Raw genomic sequence first — 23225 nt, 5'->3', positions numbered from 1 at the left:
GATGAGTAAAAATGATGATTAAATGAACAAATATACTAATGGTGTAGTATTATTTTGAAATACAGGGCCCTAATTATGGGTCAAACTTTGGGAGTCCCAGTCGGCCACCGGTCTCGCCTGCGTCCAGGGCCGCCCTTGTGTGTTGTTACGTTGTATTTTCAAAGTTGTCAAATGAATGATTGATATAAGTTGAATGATGAGTTGAGAATCCATGCAATGTATAAATATTGGATTACCGAAAACATGATCTTAAAAGGATTTTGAGTAGAGACATGGTGATGCTCGATAGGTAGACTAGAGAGCGAAAACAAGTCTTTATAGACAAGGTGAAGACGGTTGGGTCTACTCAAAAATGGCGCATTGGCAAAAGTCTTTGGGCTAGGGTCTTTCTATGTAACCAGTGTGGGTCTGCCTTAACCCTCCAAATATTTAAAAAAAATTAAAAATAACAAATACATTAATGAAAGTTTGAAGAAATTGATGTTTTACATCTTGGTCGTTTTATCACTTTTGGTAATGGACCCATGGTGTACAATAAGGTTGTCAATATATATAAGCATGTATAACATCGTCGATAGATTTTATTTTATTTTTTGCTAAAGGAAAATTTTAATTAGAAAGAGAAAAATTACATCCAAGTAAAGAGAAAAAAAAAATAAGAAAGAAAATACATAAAACGCAGGTTATTGGAGTGTAACTCTCAAGAGCTCATCAAGAAATACATATGTAGTATGTGGCAGAAGCTTTGTCAGAAATCCTAGTCAATTGTTACACCATTGTTTGGTTCCTAAACCTAGTGTCCTCATATTCAGTTTGTTTCATTTCTTTCACTGTCTCCTCACTCGCGTGAAAAATGGAGTCCGTTTGTATTTGGTTGTAGTGGATTAATTTTTGTTTTAACATGGTCTCCAATTATCAGTGAAAACAAACCGGTCACAGTACTTTAATTTGTTGACTACATTTTGATGAAGGTAAGAATTATCCATGTGTTTTATGAAGTTAGGAGATGTTGTCACGAAAAATAAGTCGAATCTAAATTTTCCGAGTGAACTAATGATCATATATGATGAGTTTGTGTCAAATTTATGTGAGGCTCAGATTAATCTAAAATACCATACATAGATGTTCCTCCAGAACATTTGTAAAAAAAGAAAGTAGGAGAAACTAAGAATCGTCCTTAATGTTTATCATGAAAGAATTCACACCATAACATACGTGTAGACAATAATCAAATCAAGAACAGATTGAGCATGCAATCAATCCGTTCTCATTGCACTCTCCACATTTGACCATCTCATTCTGCTCTTCATCTAATATTTTCAAACTCCCATTGCACTCCATACACATAGCAAACCTCATTCCTGCACACCCAACACACACTACCATAGATCTTGGAATAATACCTTCTAACAATACTCCTAATGCTCCCTCCTCTTCCAGCTTCACCAACTCATCAACTCCCCCTATTAGCCTTCCTTTAATAAACACCTTAGGAACTTGAATTTCCTTCTTTCCCATTAACAATCTCAAATCCTTCTATCGAGATATCTCGTTCCATCATGTATACATGATGTGACTGAATTAGTGACCTTACGACGTTGCATTCATCGAATGTTTTCCTGATACCCCTTAATGTAGTTGTGTATATTATTACTGCTTTGTCGCCACCTGGGGGGGGCACTTTTCTTCCAACCGTTCTAACAGATATTAGGATCCTTCGGCCTTATAAGTTCTAATGTTGGGAGATGCCAAGTTTTTGATCCATTCACCTTCTTCAACAAGTTCTTCTCCATAGAATGCACTGAGTTTTGGATCAAACAGGGGATTTGGACTCTGTTTGGGCACCGATAACCTTGAATTGCGTCTAGAACTTTCAGTTTTCACATCACATGAGGTTCTCTTACTCAAAGTTGGTGTTACATTGTTCCAACTCTCTGACATATTTAATGGTTTCAAGACCTCTTCTTGCGGTGTGTACTCCAATCTTCGTGCACAGCCATGAAATCCATAATGTCTAGGCTTCTTCTCTTTCCCTTCATTTCTCTTTGGGGAACTAACTCGTTTAAAGAAATTAGAAGCATTTCTATCACCCACATTCTCAAACTTTGGGGTCATCTTTACCACTTCAGAAACTGTTATCTCATTTTCAAGATCTTTCATCAACTCCAAAGCGTTAATGATCTCCGGTTCATCTTCAACGACCTCTTCAGACTTAGAATGAACAACAACATGACTAGATGTCTTTGTTTCCTTGCTATGCTTTGAATCAAGTGTCAATAATCCATAAGAGACACTACGTGATTTGTGTAATTAACATTGGTTAAAAATGATTTTTGGTTGGAATTATTGTGATTTTTGGTTGGAATCAAATTTTCTCTTAGAAATTTAATCAAACACTTTTCGAACAAGATTTGGAATAATAATTAATCTAACCACGGCTCTTGATACCACTCTTTGGATCTCTTGATACCACTCTTTGGATCGGTAGAACATAACTATCTTTACAATACTCTTATCATGAATAAATATTGCGTGACTTGCTTGACATAACTATCTTTACAATGTTGACCAGCTGGTTCCTCCATATCTTTACAATGCCCCTTCTTCACCGTTTATTTTTTGTATGCAGCTTGTAATTTGTTCTAAGATATTTGTAAACTCAAACTTTCAATTTTTCTGTAAAAATTTCCCCATGAAGTCTATATACATTGTTTACAAGATGAGTTCGGTTTCATTTATATGCAATTGTAACTATAACTACTAAGGATTTGAGAGGACAGATCATCATAATGGAATAAACTTGTAAACACTAACATATAACTTGCATATCTACCGTTACATAAGAATGCAGATTTTCTCATCACCAAGGCAAATGAAACAAGATATGGAGACATGTCCTGCATATATAATGTTTGTACCCAACGTAGATCTTCTCATCAAACAAAAGATAAAAGACGAGTTTCTTATGATCTTCTTCATGGCGGAATGGTGTCTTGGTGGTTGGATCACGCTATAAGGGTTTCTGTGGTGAAATTTGATGCAACACTTTCTGTTTAAATGAATAAAATAAGCCCGCCACAAATGTTCTGTGAACTATTTTTCGAATCAAGACTGCTCAGGATTCCTTCTTAGATTGATCACTCAACCCTATCTCTTACGTGATGTACTCGTGGTAAGTATGACACACTGGTCATCAGTAGACTACCAGCAATCCAGCATAGATAAACTCATTTTGTTGGCCCTTTCAACACTAGTAAACCCTTCAGATTATGATGCTAAAACTAAATCTAAAGGGGACTTCACTGAATGTCACATTTTCATAAGTATAGTAAGCATGACCGAGTTTCATTTGTGGGTGCTAAAGGGTACCAATCACCTCCCAAGTCGGTATCGTTGATCAAAGCTAAAATAACTTAGTGGGAATGGATTGTTTAGTGAGTTGATACGAACGTGTTGACGCTTCAGCTACCAAGTACCAACAACTTTGTTATCACTTCTTTGTCACAAAGATGAGAAGAACTGTTTGGTTGAGGGAAAAAACGGTATAATGTGTAAATATGCAGCACACAGACAAGCAAAATCCTTCCGACCTGTGTCAAAAGAGACGGCTAGTGTTAGGCTTTCGGCATTCAGCATGTTAGATGCAAGCACTACTGTTGAAACTTAACTTCAATTTTTGATTGCGGTTAGCCGGGGACATTAGTAGGGGTGGAATTTGAGCCGAGCAACTCGGGCTAGGTTTGTTTAAGCTCGGCTTAAACTCGTTCATTTAACTAAATGAGCCAAGCTTAAACCCATATTGTAGCTTGCTTAATAAATAAACAAGAGTGAAAATCAGCTCGATAAGCTCAAATACCATCATCACAATGTAAAATAGCCGAGCTACTCGGGCTTGACTCAGGCTTGGCTTGTTTTAGCTCAGCTCGGGCTCCTTCATATAATATATGAGCCAAGCTTGAGCCTATATTAAAACTTGTTTAAATAAACGAGCTGAAATGAGCTTAGTAAAACTCGGCTTGATTAGCTCCAATTCCACCCCTACACATTAGGTTCATGCGACCTCTATAATTTAATCAGTGGAAATTGGGAGAAGTCCACTGGAGCATCCCGACATGCCATGAATATTGACATTGACAGCATAAATGCATAACACCAATTCCTAATTGTGAGATTCATCCTAAGATGAGATCTATGTATTCCTCAATCCATCCCCCTTGAGTTCTGACATAATGATTACTGGGAAACAAGCACATTGGTTTCATGGGAATCCCCATGCTGAATGATTTCGAACATTAGTTTTAAGCTGTACATGAAAAGAAACCTGTCAGGGGAAGATCAAGTAACAGTCAGATGATTAGAACTTAGTCATCAGGCGTGCCATTCTCATCTTCATTGGCTTCTTCGTCCATATCTTCTCCAGCGTCCTCTTCATTTTCGGTCTGCTCTGAGTGCTTCTCTACCACTTTTCTTTTCTTAGTTTCATTTGCCTTTGCTGCTCCCGCCTTCTTTCCAGCATTTTTCCATCTAAAATCTGAAACAAAATTAAGCAACATAGCACGTTACGGAAATCAGACCCAGACCTCTCCTAATATAAAATATCATAGCGAGGGCATGCCTAAGGTTAAGAACTTAAGATAGATACTTGTTCGTATATTTATTATCTCACATATAGTTGCTTGCAAAATCCAATATAGTAATTTGAAGGACTACTTCAACGGACACCAGAATTGATTGTATAGATTAAAATTGCAAGTAATCGAGACAGTAATGTGAGACAAAAAGGAGTATAGAACCCTCATCATGTGTTTAGGACCACACAATTTTCTTGTTTATTCACTCATTTTTTTTATGATGATATGTAAACATCCCTTCAAGGAGACACACAGCTGCCCAAGTTATACAATTAACAAATGCATTAATAATGAGGACAATATTTTTGTTGGGTAAAGCTTTAGTCAGACCGATATAGTGTCCAGATCAACATCACCTGATTTATTTACCAAGTGAGAGAAGATAAGTGTGAAAAGTACTAACCATCTAAGGAGGCCTTAAGAGGTCCGACGAACTCAGGAAACTCAATCTCTTCAATTGCTTTTAAAACATCGTCAGCATTGATTGTTTGTCTTTTTGATTCCTTACATATATCATTCGCCCTGAAAAGGATAATTTCCGTCACAGTTAAGATGAAAATGCAAATTGCGCATAGCTATTTTGTGAAAATAATGGAACTATTGTTTAACCATGGTAAGTTAACACATCCAACTACATTTAAAGTTGTAAACAGTATATTATGGGCCTAAAAGAGCCAACAAAAACAGTTCAATGCTAGATAAATGGTTTCTTTGGATTTCTCTTCTTCTTTCTCCTCATTTTCTCATAGTGGGTGAGGGACATGTATACAACAAGTATCCTATCAGTGCCGTGTTGTTTCAACACGGTTACGACAGCATACAAGAAGTATGCTATATATTCTCAATTGCAGATTACGATTCTTTATACCAATTGCAAAAACCAAAACCAAACAGAAATTCGCCCCAGGAGGCTGAGCTCAAGGTCAGGTTCGATTCCCAGCTTCACCGAAGAAATCAGAGGGTGCCTTTGGTACTACTCTGGTTTCAAACAATCCAAGAACTTCTATCCAAAGAATTTAAGGGGTTGGGGAAAAAAAGTTCCAAACATAAAAAGAAAACTACAAAAAAAAAATGGTAAAATCAACCACATTGGATAATCACAAGAACCAAAACAAATAGATTTGAAGGCCAGCTCAACCAAAGATTCCTTTCGGGTAGTAAGGTTTATATACAACGTAACATTGAAAAATTTTATTTGGTTATACCGGTTTCATGACTCTAGGCACAGTATGAATTTTGAATTTTCTATTTATTGGGTAAACCCACCAATGAAAGGTAAGAAATAGGAGAGTATGCAACCCACGTAGTTACTACCAGATTCAGTGAATGGCTGCCATGTGATTAGATAAACCATTCCAACTTGATGTAAATTCTAGTAGATCCGCAGAGGTAAATGTTGGCTATCAAGAGAGACATGTTTGACAGTGTGATGGTTGAGTGGAATAAGCAATGCAACTTGAAAATTAACAAAGGAATCAATGTCTCTTTTAAAAGTTGAGACCGTACAGTTACATAAAAAGTAGACCAAACACGCGGATCAAACTAGAGGATGACCTAAGTAGTTAGCATAATGCGCACAAGAACACAACCATGGAGTCATCTGATATGCACAATGTGGCTAGAGTGCACCAATGTCAAATGGCTGATCATAGAGACACACCATGAATGCCCATGATCAATTTTAAAACACTGACTTCATTTACATGTTTCATATTAGATTAGATAGATACCAAACAAGATGATTCATTTACAATATTATACAACCGAACTTTCAATCCAAGACTCATTAACATTGGTAAAGATTAAAACTTTAGTACCCAATCAAGTTTCTAGTAAATCAATAAAACAAAATTTATCCAATCATTTCACATTGAATAAGAAATGGGAATTGATAAAAATAATGAAAGAGAGAAAGAGAAGGGGGTGGTACTTACGTGGCAGAGAGATAATGGATGAAGATTCTGGCACTTTCAGAGAAAGCAAGGAGAGCATCTTTGTGAATTGCAACACTATCTCCTTGTTCGTTTGTTGATTGATCGTTTGTTGATTGATTAGAGAGCTTGTCCTTCACTACCCTGCGCACTATAGCCTTTGGTAGTTCTTCTACTGCTACTGCCATTGGCACTTTGCTAGCCATCTCTCTCTCCCTCTCTGTGTGTGGTTTCCTCTTTTGTGGAAAAATACAGTATTGAAAGGTATTTTATTTTAGAGGACCTACTTCTTATAAATTGCAACTAGATGTCTATAGACTATAGCATAACGGTCAAGGCCCCTGTCCTAGAATTATAATAATTACTCCCCGTTTTTGATAAATTAATTTAGTGAGTTGTAATTTGTTTACTACACTAGAATTTAACCCGTGGCTACGCCACTCGAGTCATAATTAAATGAATACATATAAATTGAACTTTTACAATAGAATTACAATTTTTTTTTCTTTGACATTTAAATTGAACTTGTTAGTGTCATTGTAATACTCTTAACTGAATATGCCTTAGAAAATCATCTTGGTCGAGTATATGTATTAAGAGCAATTTGTTCATCTAGAAGCTTCATCAAGAAGCGGAGTGTACTTGCCCATCAGAAGTATAAGTGGACCAAATCGTCAAATCCTATTTATATATATCACCAAGGCTGCATAGTATAGTCGTACATGTTCATCAACAATATGAAGTACGAATTTCTTTTTGTCATATCGGAAATTCGGAACATGATATGCAAGTTCATTTAAAGAAAAATTAATACAAATGTGAAGGGAGTCTTGGGGTTATCAGAACTTGTAATGGAGTGGCTTTCATATTAGTTATCCCAACACCCTCAGTCATGTTTACAGGCGCACCAGATGGAGTTTCAAATATGAACCCTTGCAACAAAGATGCAAGGGTCAAGTGCATCAGTTGAAGAGCAAATGAGATCCCTGGGCATGATCTTCGACCCGACCCAAATGGAATGAGTTCGAAATGGTGACCCCTAACGTCCATATTTGCTTGGCTTGTCAGAAACCTTTCTGCCATATTTGCTTGGCTTGTCAGAAACCCTTCTGGTCGAAACTCAGAGGAGCATAAGCACAATTCCTAGGCAAAGAGGAAGACAAAAAAAATAGGAGAAGCAAAATACAAAGTTACCAAAAATATCGGTCTTATGTCTTTCTCACTTTAAACTACCAAGCTCATGCAAACGTTATTAAAAAAAGTAACTTGAAATATGAAATGTTGCATTGCAATTTGATTGAAATATATAGTCAACGCCTAAAGTTCAAGAAGAAGGGAAGGATGCCTACTCTAAACAAACAGCAGGTGAATGGATGCCTACTCTAAACAAACAGCAGGTGACAGCAGATAAACTACCATATTGAAATATAGTACTCCCACTGAAAAATCTATCATCTGCTTTGGAACCGAGACTGGTGAACACATTAGCCAAATTTTATCCTCGAGTGTGTTCTCTAAATGATCTGGCCTCTGCATCGTTTCCAACATATAAATCTTGAATGGCGGAAGGTAGGTGACTGAGCAAAGGGAGACTGATTTTTCCTTGCTTACAACATGACCCAAAAAGATAAAAAAGATATATGAACGTAACTGATATCTTAAGGATAATAGAATGAGAAGATACTATATAAGAGCACGTTCGATAAAGATTAAATAACTTACAAATGGTGAGGAAGCGTAGTTGAGACAGCTCTACAGGTAGTTGCTGCCGAATGGGAATGGGGTTTAACCACCAATTATTATTAGCCGCCTGATCTGACCCAAATTTTGCAAACTTGTCAGCCACAAAATTGCTCTCTCTATAGCTCCAGCTAAGTTGAAAACTTGTGTTTGCTGCTAGTAGCTCCTTGATGTCTGTGATAACTGATTGAATCTCCCAAGGGATTTGGTGAGAAACCCTCACAATGCAGTTATACAGATATTGCGAGTCAGTCTCAAATATCACATTTGTCATGTTTAGCTTATGAGCTAAATATAAACCGGTTCTCAAGGCGGTCATTTCAGCTAGTAGAGTTGATCATCTAGATATTGGAGAACTTCCTACCTAAATCCAAAACCCCTGCTCGAAATTCTGCAGATTTACTGGAACAATCACCCTTATCTTTAGGTCTTCAATAACGAAAACCAAACGTTTGCTTAACATTTTGACCACTTCAATAAAAATGTAAAAATAATCATCTCGACATCACTCTCCACCTTTTAGCTCAATTAACTTGAACATAAAACAGATCAACTCAAATTCTCAAAATATCCCAATAAACAGTGACCTATCTTAACAATGTAGCAAAAAGTAAAATAATTAAAAGTCATGGTCCAACTAATTTATACCCTGATCATATCAAGTAAAACACCAGAATTCTCCTCCATTTGTTCATTTATAACTTTCAACTATAGTGCAATCCTCTATGGCCTCATGTTGTATAGACAATTGCGCCGGTGGGTATAAGCACAGTGTCTCCTTAACAATGGCTTGCAGGTACATAAGTTTTTCTATGTTCGATTCTTCAACACGTTTATCTCTTCCCACTTGGATATCAATCTCATCTTGGGCCTTCTTCAAAATGTGCCTATTGTTAAGCAATAAAGAGAGTGCCCATAGTAGTATCCGTTGCAGCTAAGATCATAGCCTGCATCACAAGGGAGACACCGGTGAGTAGTCTTATCGATAAATAATTCAACTTAAATTAATAAATAAAACACTTGCATTCCTACAATAAAATCACTCAAATTCAACAAAACATGAATAAAATGTCCATTAACAAATAAAAATCATTCATAAAACAATATAAATTCAAGAAAAAATTAAATGCGTGTTGGTTGGGTACTTACAGACATGTCAAAATCTCTCCCTCTATGGACAGGGTACACTGTCAGTAGTTTCTTCACATGGAAACTGGCATCCTCTTTCATGTCTTCAAAACTTCATAAACACTTCTCTTGGCCCCTCTAAGCTCAGTTTCCAGTACGCTTCTCTTGGCCTGCTTTCGCCAAGGACTGAGTATTTTGCTGTTTTGAAAACTGATAAAAGCAAAACCGTAGTCAGCCAAAGAATTAATCAAATTAGTCATAAGCTTGAAACGCATTGCACAAATTTACTTACATTCGCAAACAACAATGTTGGGTAGTAAAAGAACAAAAGGAAGAAAAAACCAAAAATAATTGAAAACTTCACCCTGTATGCTCAGAGCACAATTTAAATCCAGAATAGGCTGATTGTGTTCCACATCTGCAGGCTGCAGCAAGAGAGCCAGTTATGGGAGATTAGTTTATTCGTTAGTAACATTAGCATATAACACTACGTCCACCTCTGATCAATTACTGCAAAATGAGCATACCTCGTGTTGCAATGGCATGACGATGAATGGTTGGATCAGACCACGCAAGTGGACCAAGGAAACCTTAACACAGTTCACCTGGGTCGGCCGGATATATTCTTCAACGCACGTTCCATATTCTCACAATGGATGCTTCCAATGAATTTAACCATTGGGATCCAATCCATCTATACCCCCTAGTTCAGAGACACTACATTTTGCTGGGATGCCTCCTCCTAAAGTAAGATTCTTCACATCTAAAGAAGTAGAAGTCGACCTTGTAACCTGATTTTGTGTGAATCCATTGATCTCATGGAATAAAGTTTAAATGAATATTAATGCTTCGAGCGATGCAATTATATGGTCAGGCGAACTGATTTTAATAATATGCAAAGATGCAATAGACAATAGCATACCTTGATCGCTCTCCTGTTCTCAAGCTGTTCAAGGAATTCCGCAGTTCCGAATTTTCCGATTGGAATAGTTCTTGCTTGAATTCCTTCAGTCCATCTTTAGGATATTGTTTCAGAAAATGTACTTACTGAAAATATTGTGACAGATTTCTATGAGGGGTGAAGATCACTGAAGAAGGCTATAAAAAAGAAACAGATCTTCACCTCTCTTCCCAAGCTTTCAGCATCAAACAAAAAGTCTTCTTCGTAAACAAAGCAACCAATCTCCCTGTTGCTTAGTGTCTGTTGGGAGAGAAGTTCTGAGGAACTGTTAGTGGGGGCAAAGCTGCAACGCCTAAGTGTTGGACAATCAAAAGTTGAAAGTGATGCAAGTCCAGGTCCTCCCTCCAAGTCCTTAACATTGGAGGCATGAAAATTGGGAGCCTCATCATGATTAATGGAACCCTCTGCTGCCACAGAAATAGCATGTGAGGCAGGAAGCTTGTCTTTTGGCTGGGTGTTTACTTTGAGCCTAGGCTGGAATTTTCTTGCAGTGCTCACTGCTGATAACAAATATCATATGTTGAAAGTGGTATAAAGTTAGAATATATCTATATGTGTAAAGCTTCAAAATGGAAACTCGGTCCATGTCTTACCACCTGCAGCTCTGGATTCATGGATGAAGTCATCAAGCCCAAAAAAAATCTCTGCAGTCTGAGAGTAATTAAATTACCAAGAGTACATTAAAAAGTCGACAACTTAACAGGAAAAATTGAAAAGACAATTATCGAATTTGACACGGGAATGAGATTTATGAGTCCATACCTCTTTTCCTGATTTTGTGAAATTTGATTGCAAATCTCCATGAGAGATGGAGATTGTTGACTCTGAATGTAAAGTATCTCTGGAACCCAAATACTCTTTATCCGAGAGATGTTGGGACATAATGTCCAATTGATGAAAATGATGCTAAATTAAAAGGATTTAATTCATAATTTCATACCCAGCCTTCATACGGTTCTTTGGATCACCAGTGGAGTAACCTATGAAGTAGAAAATCCGACCCACGGTAAAACCAATCAAGAGGGATGTATACACAACTTATTTGAGAACACCGGTAACATAGAAAAATAAATGCAAGAAAAGGAACACGTTATCTCAATTTGTTCCTAAGGAAAGGTTAATTGAGGAAGACGTGAATTTTTTTATAACATTACCTTTAGAGAAATTAAAGTAGCACTTCGGATAGACAACATTAGTTGTGTCGTCCATAGAATCCGGTGGAAGGATGACACCGATTCGTTTTTTGAAGAAGTACATCTAGAAAGGGCAACGTATAACCGCCATGACTAAACACGGGCTTCCTCAAATCAATCCCGACATACTTAGCATTGTCCTTGCGATTTGTTTATTGTCATTGCATATGAAAGGCGAAGTGGAAATTGAAGTCCGGTCATTCGAAATGGCAATTCTTTTGATGATGGCGTCAAAGCTATTACGGGGATCTGGCCGAAAATTCCCCGCCTTCTCTCCGGTTAGAATTGAACTTGATGACGCGTGGCTTGCAACTCACAACCATCAAGCGGGTGCCATTAGAGACCATCTCTCGGTCGCGATATTCCTTAGCAACATTATCGGGCATCCTTGTTTGATTTGAAGCGAAAATGGTGGCAACCCCGGAAGGATCAAGAGAGTTGAGGTACTCATTTGGATAACGGTTTGCGATAGCACCGCCGCAGGCTTTCAACCTCCAACTTGTCGTGACCAAATAAACAATAGGTTCTCCGCGAAATAAATCTAATGCGCAGAATTAATCAACTGCGACATCATCATTGCGTGCAAAAAGAATTGTTCGATTCGGTAAGAAAAATTTTGGTCGGGTTTTTAGATGGCGACCCAATTGTGGATAAACCGAAGATATTAATTCTTGAATATCTGCATTTCGAATTGCCGATGGCAATTGAACAACTTTTTTGCGGTTTGTCCCAACCTAAAAAGTTAAGTAATAAAATGGAAACTCTTAGGTTAATGAATGCTTGAAAAAAAACATTTATAATGGACTATATAATGGACAACTAAAAAGAATTTGAGTAATTTATGCTTTACCTCTATTAAGTAATTGGCAAATGCCACATTTTCAGGTAACGAACTATCCAATCTCATATTCTGCACCAAAGTTAAAACCTTTACATGTTTCAGAGCGATGACCTTATCAATGGCCGCTACAACCATTTCTCGGCTGCCTTCAAGATCACCGGTAATATTTGGCGAAAGTCTCCACCTAGTACTACTGTGATCCCACCAAATGGTTTCTTATTGTTGCAAACATCTCTAAGCGTGTGATCAACTGCTTCAACACAGAACCTATGTTGCATTGGAACTTCATCCCAAATTATTAGATTCGTTTGTTTGAAGCAGTTTAGCTTGGAGTGAGTCCTTTTAAACCCACATATATAGTCTTCCAATACTTCAAACGGAATTGAAAAAAGTAGAATGAGCCGTTCTACCCCGTGTAATAAAAGTGAAGCAATACCGGATGAGGCAACCGCAATAACAATATGACCAAGAGTGCGACATTTGTCCGCAATTGTATTATACAAAAATGTTTTACATTGCTCCGCCACTCCATTTAGAAAGAAAGCTTTCCCTCGTTCGAATCACAGAGTCAACTACAACGTCATACGCATTTCGTTGTTCATTGTTGTTAAGGCGTTCAATATTATGGTTTACTTCTGCCTCCTTTACATCAAACTGAAGTTGGCGTTGCTCCCATATCAACCTATTCTTAGTCACTATTCCCCAATTTCCAGTTGGTTGTGGCATTGGTGGAAAATTTTCTAGAGTTTTACCTGATTCCAAAAGATATTGTTCCAAAAGATGCAACCCAAAATCTCTAACTTGCTCCTCTGTTGGATTGGGATATTGATTGGGGAAGATAGTGCGTATCTTGTGCGCCAAATCATCACATAGACTTGCTGAGAATTTTGCCCATAACTCATGAGGTTGTGTTGGGTTGCACTCTAGCAAAATAATACTGAATAGTCTTCTGAGCTGGTGTCCCATAGTCATTATAGATGCTTCCTCTAGACATTGTATCCACTCCTTATCATCTTCAAGAAGTCCACGTGCAACACATGCTGACTTGAAAGTAGGGTGGGGAATACCATCAACCGTTCGCAGATTTTCAAATGATGTTGGCCCCTTCACAACAGATAAGAGTAAACGCAGATAGAACCTCTCCCCTTCGTTGGGTTTAGCAAAATACATTCGTCCAATTGCATATCCCTTTATTTTGTTTCCGTTTGGTCCATATCTTGTCTTGTTTATGCCAAACAAAGTCCGAGGAAATTCTTGGTAAGTATAAAGCCGAGCTTCGGGATTTGAAGCACAACACTCAAAGAATGCGATTAGACTTCGACTTTTGGTTTTGCTCTAGCCTTGAATCTCTCGAGTGGATCTTTTGGGTTATACACAACATGATGCATTCCTTCTAAATGAAGGGCTAGCCATACAACAATGGGGAACTCTTCATGTAATGAATATCCATATATCCTCCAAGCGACCGATGGTCCAATATATCTAGCATCAATGTATTCTTTGAATCTCATCTCCACCAAAGCCTATACCATAACGGGCTATTTGCAGCGGCAAAAGCGTTGCTAATAATTTTCGCGAACGCTTTTAAGCGTTGCAAATATATGTCGGTAAAGTGTTGGAAATATTTGCAACGCTTTTAAAAGCGTTGCAAAACGTAACTTTCCAACACTTATGATAACTATTTCATTACACATATTTAAAACATTTGCAACGCTTTTTATTTCACAAACGCTTTTTAAGCGTTGGTAATTTGTTCAAATTTTTACCAACGGTTTGTAACCGTTGCAAAGTTGTTAGTTAATTTTTTTAAAAAATAATTTAAAATTCGTTTGTAACGGTTATAAACCGTTTCGATGGATGGGTTGCTAAAAAAAAAAAAAAAATCTCATATTTTTAGCGAGACCAAATTTTAAACCAATTAATTGAACAAGCATATTCAACATAAAATTCTCAAAACATCAAGTCATTCATTTCTCAAAACATCAAGTCATTCATTTCTCAAAACATACATAAAATTCATTCCCCTCGATTCTAAAACAACTACAAAACAATACCACATATTGCCACGTTCAATCAATTAGAAGAAGCGGCGACTCCCCTTACTCCGGAGCAACTTTGAGTACCTAAAATCATTTCCCATTTTCAATAAACTATATATAAAACCAAACAACTAATATAAACAAAGGGGCTTGCTTGTTTGTTTGTTTATTATATACCTTCTCTCAAATTACTCTTGAATCTGCGAGGAAGATGGCGAAGATATCTTGATCCTTCCGGTTCGGTAGTCTTCCGCCGAATAGCTTTCACACTCCGGTTATCTATTAAACCAAATTATTATTAATAATAATAATAATAGCAAAAATAAAATAACAATATTTTTAGATCGTTACATTTTCTCGATGCGACTAGTTTGGGTAAGCACAAGTGAGAACAACGACTCTTACGTAGATGGAAACAATAACAAACAACTCAAAAAAACAATAACAAACTCACCAAACCGGTCTTCCCCAATACCCGCGGAAGGGGTACATGAACGAATTTTTGGTAGAAAACTAAATTATAAAAGATCTTAAACACAACGTGAGAGCCACATTGGGTGGCTAGTGGTTACAAGGAATTTTTCATTCTAAAACTTGGAAGACTGAAGTTTCATTTGTGCCAAGAGACAAACAAGAATAAAGTCATGGAATAATCATACCAATGCAGTATACAAATTAGACGATTGAGACAAATTAGTCTTAGTTCATGTGTGTGTCATCACATCAAGGCTCAAAATACTGAAAATAGTGCCCCTTCTGTTTTCCATTTCCGGGTGCATCTTGGATGGGTGTTAAGTAGATGCTTATTCACTATGAATTACCAATAAGTTGATAAAAATTCCAGATTAATTAGTGCAAAGCAACATTAAGTCAACATTGAAAGTGATATTCGTTTAGATTCATTTTTGGCTAGACGAACTGTTATATATGTCGTACACTTTATGGAGACTCAACGAAAATCCAACTTGACTCCCACTACTTAACAATAACAAACTCACTAAACCAGTCTTTTGATTCAGCAACAGCCCAGTAACTCTGAGCCTCACTTCTAGGACCAGCATCTTTCCTAGTCTCCCCACCACTAAACAAAAGTAAAGCCTCCTGACACTTACAACCTTGTACTGCTGTAATTTCCACTTACTTAACAAGCCCAAAAATTGATATTTTACACAGTAAAGTAGATAAGAGAATAAAAAAAAACTGTCAATTCTGATTGAAAGACCATCAAATTAACTATTGTTTGATACCTTTGATATCTTCAACATGAACAGGAATAGGGTGGGCCTGCTAGTAGACCAGTTAATTAGATATCCACAATATAGTGAAGCCCTTTTACTTATTAATGTAATATGCAGTTGTGCATTCTTACAGTGGAAGGTTTCTTTAGGCAATCAAACTTCCTTTCACTTTCTGAGAATCTTAGACAACCCATCACCAACCTATAACAGCAGTTAAGGAATCAATTTATTCTATTGCAAGAAACATACAGCTTCAAAATTAGTCTACAACCAAAATGCACACAGACACACACACACGCAAGATTTCCCAGTGATAGGTTTAGAAACAGAAGGGAACGAAGACCATAATGTACAAAATACAAACTAAAAAGATATATCTCAATTTGTTTCTTCATCCCAACAGTGAGTAGAAGCAACAAACTCGAGACTTGGAAGTCATCAATTAGAAAAGATTTTATACACGGCATGTATATTCCTGTTCTACAAATTGAGAATAACCATAACAAGGAGAATAATTTCTAAGGTAATATACTTTGATTGGTAATATACTTTGATTCTAAGGTTATATACTTTGATTGGTAAGTAATATATATCTCCTTTACTGATCAGAATGTAAGAAACAAAAGAACAACCATGAAGAAGTGAATAGGCAGTTTACTAACATGTGGTATCCGCAGTTGGTACCCATGTTGATTCCACTAAGTACCTGCAAGCATACACAGAAAATACATATTAACAACGTAAAATATGATTTTTATCAAATTGAACATTTTTAATCAAGTCACGATCTTCCGAATGAAAGAATGTTCGTAACATCGTCTAGGAAAATGAGTTTTGAGAACTACCAGGTCAGGAATTTCAGGAAAGATGGTTTTAGAGATTCCCAAAGCAGTGCAGTCTGCTGGTGTACCTGTGGGAAAGAATGGTCGTGAACATCCTAACGTGTTTGATGGAAATATAACAAGAAGAGCTCATTACAGCTCGTCTGCAGAAAACAAAATGCTAATAGCAAGGACGGGAAATTAAAATGAACAACACAACAAACCAGAAACTGCGAAAGCTGTTGCTCCTTCAATTTCAACTCGATTGGCAGAAATGGTATTTTGCCATGTAATGCTATGACTAACAGCAGATTTTTCCCTGGTGAAAACAGATGGTAAACAGCAAATTACTCATTGTGTTGTTGTCATTGTTATGGTTATTCTCATGTTACTGTTTTTCAGTTATAATTGATGGCTCTTAACTAGTTTACTGTTTTTCACAATCGCATTCTGATCCACTGATTGAATTTTCAAATTTAGATTTAGATTTAGAATTTTCAAATTACTACTGGCCATAGTTTGCCTCAAAATTCTCAAAATTTTGATATAGTGATATAGTAACAGTCTGAATATAATTCTCAAAATTAGCAAGTATCTCGTGAAATAGCATAAGAGAAACTCAAACCTTGGATTTTGATAGTGTCTTAATATGCTTGATTGCTGTCCTAATTAACAGCAGATGATCCAACAAATCAGACTCCGAAGGTGTGGCCTCAACATAACTGCACATTACAAAGAATCAATAGCTTTTGGTGTCAACTGTAAAAATAGATAAACACCAGAGAAAATTATTTGTAACACACCTTTGTTCTTTAATGACAAATAGAAGACTATAGACACTGATATTTGTCACAAGTCACAACAAAAGGAAAAAAGAAAACTTATAGCCACTGGTAATCTGCAAAAAAGGACAGTTAAGAAACCTCATCAAGGCGACCCTTTGACTGAAAAAAGAGTAACATGAACCTCACTGAATTGAATAACACACCTCAGAATAACTCCTATGGTTGAGGGAAGAAAACCGGATCAGTTTATCCCTATATGCTGCAGGATTAGGATAAACCAATGCTTCCATAAGTCGTAGTATCAGTTTATTCTTATTACGAACGCCCTGCAAACCATCATGTATTGTTTCTCATCAGTTGGTTGGATTTTTGAATTTTTGGGTTGGTATTGCTCAAAGAACATACAACGTAGAAACAAAACAAATGAACCCAGGTCAAAAGAGGATTCAGTATAGCACAACTGCTTTACTACTATACAGTGAGAAGCCTGGTCAATATAACGTTGTTGCGGTGTTGGGGATACCTGATGAGAAAGAACTATGTCCACAACCTTCAGAAGATCTTTTGTATATTGAAGCCTTAAGACGTTCAATTACATCAGCCTGGAGAATGATAATAGGGAAGTGAGGATTCAACAACAACAACAACAACATATATTTCTGATTCCAGTAGGTGAAAGGGATAAAGTTTAAAAAACACAAAACAAACGCAGGTAAGGGTAACTCTCCAATCTTATTTCCAAAGACAAAATTAATCTACTGGAATCATCAAAACTCGAAAGAAACTATTGGAAATATCAATTCCCTAACAAATAGTAGTTCATAATATATTAAACATATTTCTCAAATTTTTAACTGCCACTAACCAACTACCATATTGGATCAACCAGATTTAATGTTTCAACTTGAAGCATTTATAACGATTGTAATAAGTTTTTCCCTAGTTAATTTCTTTTGTAAGTTAACTTGAAACACTTTTGTAAGTAAAACACTATAACAAAAATGGAGAGCATTAGTGTGTTAATGTGACTCACCTGGATGTTGTCATTAAATAATTCTTCAAGAGATAAATATTCGTCAAAAAGGGATTGGACAATGACACCAGCATGAGTCTCTCGTCCTCCTTCATAGGACTTAACCAGGCTCATTAAAGCCTCCACAAGCCTTTCTTGGGTCGCTTTGTCCTTGTCCGAACATGATGCAAGATGTGCCTGAGGTACAAAATTAGATAGTCAATGAAGTGTCTCACATACACGTCCTTCAAAGACAAATGATTACAAAGAGAAGAAGCGAAATACGGAACTAACCTCGAGAACACCTCGCAGTAATCTAGCGGGGAAATCAACATTCTTCACGGAGCTTGAGAACACTTCGTACTCCTTGTATGTTTTGTCCAACTAAAAATTCAACCAACTTTAGTAAGATTTACTTATAATCAAAGCACTTCATAAGCAATTGTGCTTCCACAAGATAGATACAAAATGTTTCTGCTTATGATAGATGTGGAACCTTGCTTCTGAGACTTTTAGGAAGACGGGTTGCCAGAACAGCCATGCACTCTTGCCACTGAAGGAAGGGCAGCTCAGGACTATCGAGGCAGTTGAGCAAATCTTGCACCACCTGAAATGGATGCATAAGAACTTGGGTAATGAAGAGTCATTTATTTAATTGCATTAGCTAGTGGATTTTATTTGGTTTCATATGATAAAGGTAAATTTCAGTTAAATGTGATTAAGGATGATTGAAAGACTTTGCTAAGGTAGGATCCATGAGCAAAAATAGAGATTTGGAACACTATCTGTGTTATCTTTATCTCCTACTCAGTCATCTGGGCGTGGAAAGTTGTAGGAGCTTGTGGGAAAAAAAACATATGCCAAGAAAGAACAGAAGATGATCGTTGCTTTATTTTTTGATCAGTGAAATGAGAACTTTAGATGATTTCCATTCTCTCAGAGGAATAAGCTATGAAAAACTATGATTTACAGAACATGTCAGGCACACTTACTTCATCAATGTTATGCTCATAGCCAGCAAGAATCATTCGAGCAGCATTTAAACTTGCAGCACACCTCTGATGAACTTTTCCAGACACAGCAGTCGGAGGCCCCAGAAGCGGGAAGCTCCCATGGAATGGTTCAGCTTTTCTTAAAGCCGACGGATCATCCAAATCAAGACTTGCTATAAGGTCACCTGCCTGTAACAGAATCAACCATTTAATTCAAACCTACCAAAGAATTAAAAGTTCTATGGACAGGAGATGATTACCTGCATTGCCTGTCCTTCGGATATCTTGAAATGGATTACTCCAGAAGCAGGTAACAAGAGTGGCATACACATCTTCATGACTTCAACCTCAGCATACGGGTTATCTGCGTCCACATGGCTACCATCTGAGACAAGAAAACGGAGCAGCTTGCATGGTGTCTCTGCCACTAATTTTGATGGATCATGATCATTCTGAAAGAAGCAAAGAGAATGATTACATGACTAAGTTTCACGCGGCTCAAAATAAGAATTAAATGAAAAATAGTAAGCATCTAGAGGTACCTGTAACAGGCAAGTTCTTCCATCAATCAGCAAACGAGTACCCGCTGCCTCTTCCTCCGCATAGATCACATGGCTGTTTCCATCCAGCTGGAAAATTAATGAATTCAAAAAGCTGCTTTTTAAACGGCTTATACTCATGACAGAAATTTATTCGTAGAAAATCCTACCTGCATCAGTAGACCCCCATCACGCAATGTATGTATTTATGCCTCAACCTCGGACTGATTCATCCTTAATTTAAAGCTTCTTGGTCCTCCCTTTACCATGTCAATCTAAAAGACAAAATTTTAGAAACTCAGTGAAGTACCAAAATAAACCGTAAAGAAAATAGTTTCAATCAATCCTGAAATAACAATTCATTTAAAACCTATATAAGAAAAGTACCGTGTACTTGCTTCCTTCGATGTTCAAAGAAACTTGAGAATGGACAAGTGATATGTGCTGCACTTAAAAGAGGTTCATTCAGCAACTAATATAAATGACAAAATGTGAGGATTGCTGAACTCACCTACGAAGGTACTCATGATATAATACCTTGGGTGGAATTTTCCCCTTTTCAAGATAACCAACATAGTCAGAAACCATTGTTGCACTGCTAGTTGAGGCTTTCTACAGAAAACAAAAGTTAAAGGAAAAGGGTTTCAGTACTTGTGTGCGTGTGTAGAGAAAGAAACTAATCAAGAATATGTACTTACATAAAGAGCACCTCCAACCACTGAGAGATACCACGGAGGCCTTTCTGCTCTGACTCGCATGGCGATTCTACTGTCCAGCCAGCCCGTGTGGATTTTATTACCTTTGTACTCTGAAGCCTACAAGGGACATTTTAACATCTCAATCTCGTTCTCACATGAGTAGAATCTCAATTAGGAGTCGGCTGAAATAGTTATAGCACGAAAGGTATACATGTAAGAGGTCAATAGTGTAATCAACATTCGTACGAATTTCTCCCCTAATATGGATTTCCTTCAACCCGAGAACCATATTTGCAATAGCTAAGGCTCTTGATTCTCCAAAAGCAAACACATGCCCTGCAACGTAAATATAGTGGTTCAGCAATGGAAGGCATTAAAGAATTAAACTAAACAAAGTAACAGGTAACGTAAAGATGTCGCGACTCCAAGGTGTTAAATTTAGGTCTGGTCCTCTGAAAATAGGAAAGCGTGAAAGTTAGAGATGTTCTGTATAGCTAATGAAGGATTTTGAGTGAAAGAAGTTGATGTTGAGTAATCTGTGTTATTCATCATTGAAGATGGAGGTTGAAAAGGAGCTGAAGGATTTAATGGAGTTTGATTCAATGGATTGAATGGATTTCGAGTCGAGGGATTTTGATTTTGATTACTACGAGCCATTTACTCGTTTTAAGTGGAGAACAACAAGTATCAAAGATAACAGATAACAAGATCAAGAATTGATAACAAGAAATAATGATTTTTTACCTAGATTGATAACAGATGAGTAGTAATTGAATCAACTGAATGAAAAATTGAAAGATTTGATGAAATTAGATTGACCTGATATTGCTTTTAGCAAGGTTTAATAACTGCAAGAAATGGATTGTGTCAAAAAACAACTTCTTCTTCTTCTTCTTCTTCTTCTTCTTCTTCACAAGAACATGCAGAACTCACTTCCCATTCCAATTTTACTGAATCTGAAAATTAGGTTTTGAGGAGTGCGAAAATAATGCGGTGGTGAGAGAGAGAGAGGAGAGAAAAAAAAAAGTTATGTTTTATATTTCGATTTTTTACGTTTTTCTCTGTTCGCGAAATTTTTAAGTTTGTAACACTTCTCCAACGCTTTTTAAGCATTAACAATTAATTCCGGAAATTCACCCAAATAAATCAACGCTTTACAACATTACCAACGCTAAATAAGCGTTGGAAACTTACTAACGCTAAATAAGCGTTGCAAACCAAAAAAAGTGCGTGTTGCAAATATCCTATTATGGTGTAGTAACACTAATGTTGTTCGATCATGACCTTTGTATATGTACTTATGGATATACTTCACACAATGCAAACCGGCACAAACTTCAACATTGATATGACAGTTAAACATTCTTGCTAATTGCGGATTATATGGGACGACGTCACCATTGTCAACTTTTTTATCCTTCACGTAGTAGACACGCTTGTCATCACGACGCATATAGAGGGGATATCCATCTTCAGCTATAGTTGTCACATCAGCAAAGGCATGGGGGTAATGTTTTGTGCATTTGCCATTTTCCATACACGGTGAGCTCATGTTTCTCTCACCACATGGACCGTGTATCATGCAAGTTATTATCGTTTCAAAAAGCATTGGATCTGCATTTGGATCGTGAAGTTCGAATTACGCTACATTATCAATGACGATTTGAGGTCGTATTTTGTCTTCGTGGTGAAGGAAAAAGAGCGCATGCATGTGTGGAAGACCACGCTTTTGAAATTCAATAGTGTAAACATGTGCTACTTCACGACCAAATACATTCTTATCTTTGATGAATTTCATTAAGGCTCTTCTCTTTAGTTCAAACACACGGGCAACCAGCTCAGGTCTGTCTGTCATTTGCATTTTGATGTTTGTCGAGGGCATCTTGTATCTCGGGCCACCTAGGATTTGCCGTCATCGTAAGGAATATATCTGGATGCTTGTTGTAACGTGTTATAGCCATTGAATCTTGAAAAATCTCAAACATGTGTCTTGGACTTCCGGTAAACGATGAAGGCAAAATAAATCTCTGACCAATCTCATTTGGATCCACACCATCCTGTACATCTGTTAATCCCATGTACACTTCCGCACGAAGTTTATCCTGATTCATTTTATAGTAATTCAAGTGATTTTGCTCAGTTGAAGCCCAAGCATCACACATAAATTCTTGGAATAGCTTTCCACCATGAAGTATTGGTGAGAACTCAGTGTGGCACTGGAACAAACGATACGCATAAAATACCATCTGAGTCATTCGCTTCGAGTTATCGTTTCCAACATCATATATTTTCATTTCACATGACCAGCCCAATTCCCCATGAGGGAAGAATAGAGGATAGTGCAACGGAAGATAAGCAGGATTACATTCATCTATGCGGTTCAATGCATTACCCGGCTTTATAATGTAGTACAATATCTCTTGTACTACTACTCACTTCGGTTCCATCCGGGTAAAACAACCGCAATTTCATTTGCCGATGGAAGGTTGTATCGTCTCCCGTCGGTTTGACTAATTGTAGTGCAAATCTGTTTGTGACACTATCATCCCCGACCTCATTTGCACTCAATATATCATGGGCTTGGCGGAGAGGGTATCCGTAAATCTATTACACTCTAGTAATGTGGTCGGATAATGTCTAGAACGTCCGCCTCAAATGGGGATTTCTCGCGGTGAC

The 23225-nt window shown here is 37.2% G+C and overlaps 2 protein-coding genes and 2 pseudogenes across 5 annotated transcripts; all 4 read right to left on the bottom strand.

Moving 5' to 3' along the window:
• Nucleotides 1-1084: 1084 nt before the first annotated feature.
• LOC147489228 (uncharacterized) overlaps nt 1085-23225 on the bottom strand; it is a 49261-nt pseudogene continuing 27120 nt past the window's right edge.
• Nucleotides 2788-6825, bottom strand: NF-YB11 (nuclear factor Y, subunit B11). The gene is made up of 4 exons (XM_086569741.1): nt 6566-6825; nt 5035-5153; nt 4322-4531; nt 2788-3590 (listed from the first exon to the last, which is right to left on the bottom strand). Exons 1-3 carry the CDS (start codon nt 6766-6768, stop codon nt 4362-4364), a joined length of 492 nt encoding a protein of 163 aa, XP_086425867.1. The 5' UTR covers nt 6769-6825; the 3' UTR covers nt 2788-3590; nt 4322-4361.
• Nucleotides 7239-14738, bottom strand: LOC147489231 (uncharacterized). Of its 3 annotated transcripts, XM_086569740.1 has the most exons (11): nt 14642-14738; nt 14480-14548; nt 11154-11371; nt 10985-11042; nt 10554-10891; nt 10353-10477; nt 9958-10221; nt 9723-9855; nt 9452-9640; nt 7668-9249; nt 7239-7634 (listed from the first exon to the last, which is right to left on the bottom strand). In XM_086569740.1, the coding sequence occupies exons 3-6, from the start codon at nt 11271-11273 to the stop codon at nt 10475-10477; spliced, it is 519 nt and encodes a 172-aa protein (XP_086425866.1). In that variant the 5' UTR covers nt 11274-11371; nt 14480-14548; nt 14642-14738; the 3' UTR covers nt 7239-7634; nt 7668-9249; nt 9452-9640; nt 9723-9855; nt 9958-10221; nt 10353-10474. The 3 variants fall into 3 exon arrangements, with proteins under 3 accessions (XP_086425866.1, XP_086425865.1, XP_086425864.1); XM_086569739.1 differs by lacking the exons at nt 14480-14548; nt 14642-14738 and adding an exon at nt 11546-11621 and having other exon boundaries at nt 9958-10891; XM_086569738.1 differs by lacking the exons at nt 14480-14548; nt 14642-14738 and having other exon boundaries at nt 9958-10891; nt 11154-11389.
• On the bottom strand, nt 15656-22101 carry LOC147489230 (acetyl-CoA carboxylase 1-like; annotated as a pseudogene). Its single transcript, XR_015201177.1, has 21 exons — nt 21876-22101; nt 21369-21389; nt 20761-20885; nt 20550-20666; nt 20389-20463; nt 20239-20295; nt 20022-20126; nt 19855-19941; nt 19573-19764; nt 19313-19501; nt 18817-18927; nt 18615-18704; nt 18342-18518; nt 17832-17910; nt 17512-17634; nt 17327-17421; nt 17149-17245; nt 16748-16842; nt 16548-16612; nt 16365-16408; nt 15656-15903 (listed from the first exon to the last, which is right to left on the bottom strand). The product of XR_015201177.1 is annotated as an acetyl-CoA carboxylase 1-like (transcript).

The sequence above is a fragment of the Coptis chinensis genome, chromosome 7, assembly GCF_015680905.1.
Source record: "Coptis chinensis isolate HL-2020 chromosome 7, ASM1568090v1, whole genome shotgun sequence".
In the NCBI taxonomy this organism is placed as follows: domain Eukaryota; kingdom Viridiplantae; phylum Streptophyta; class Magnoliopsida; order Ranunculales; family Ranunculaceae; genus Coptis; species Coptis chinensis.
Note: the sequence above shows the minus strand (reverse complement) of the source record. Positions and strands in the feature narration are given on the sequence as shown.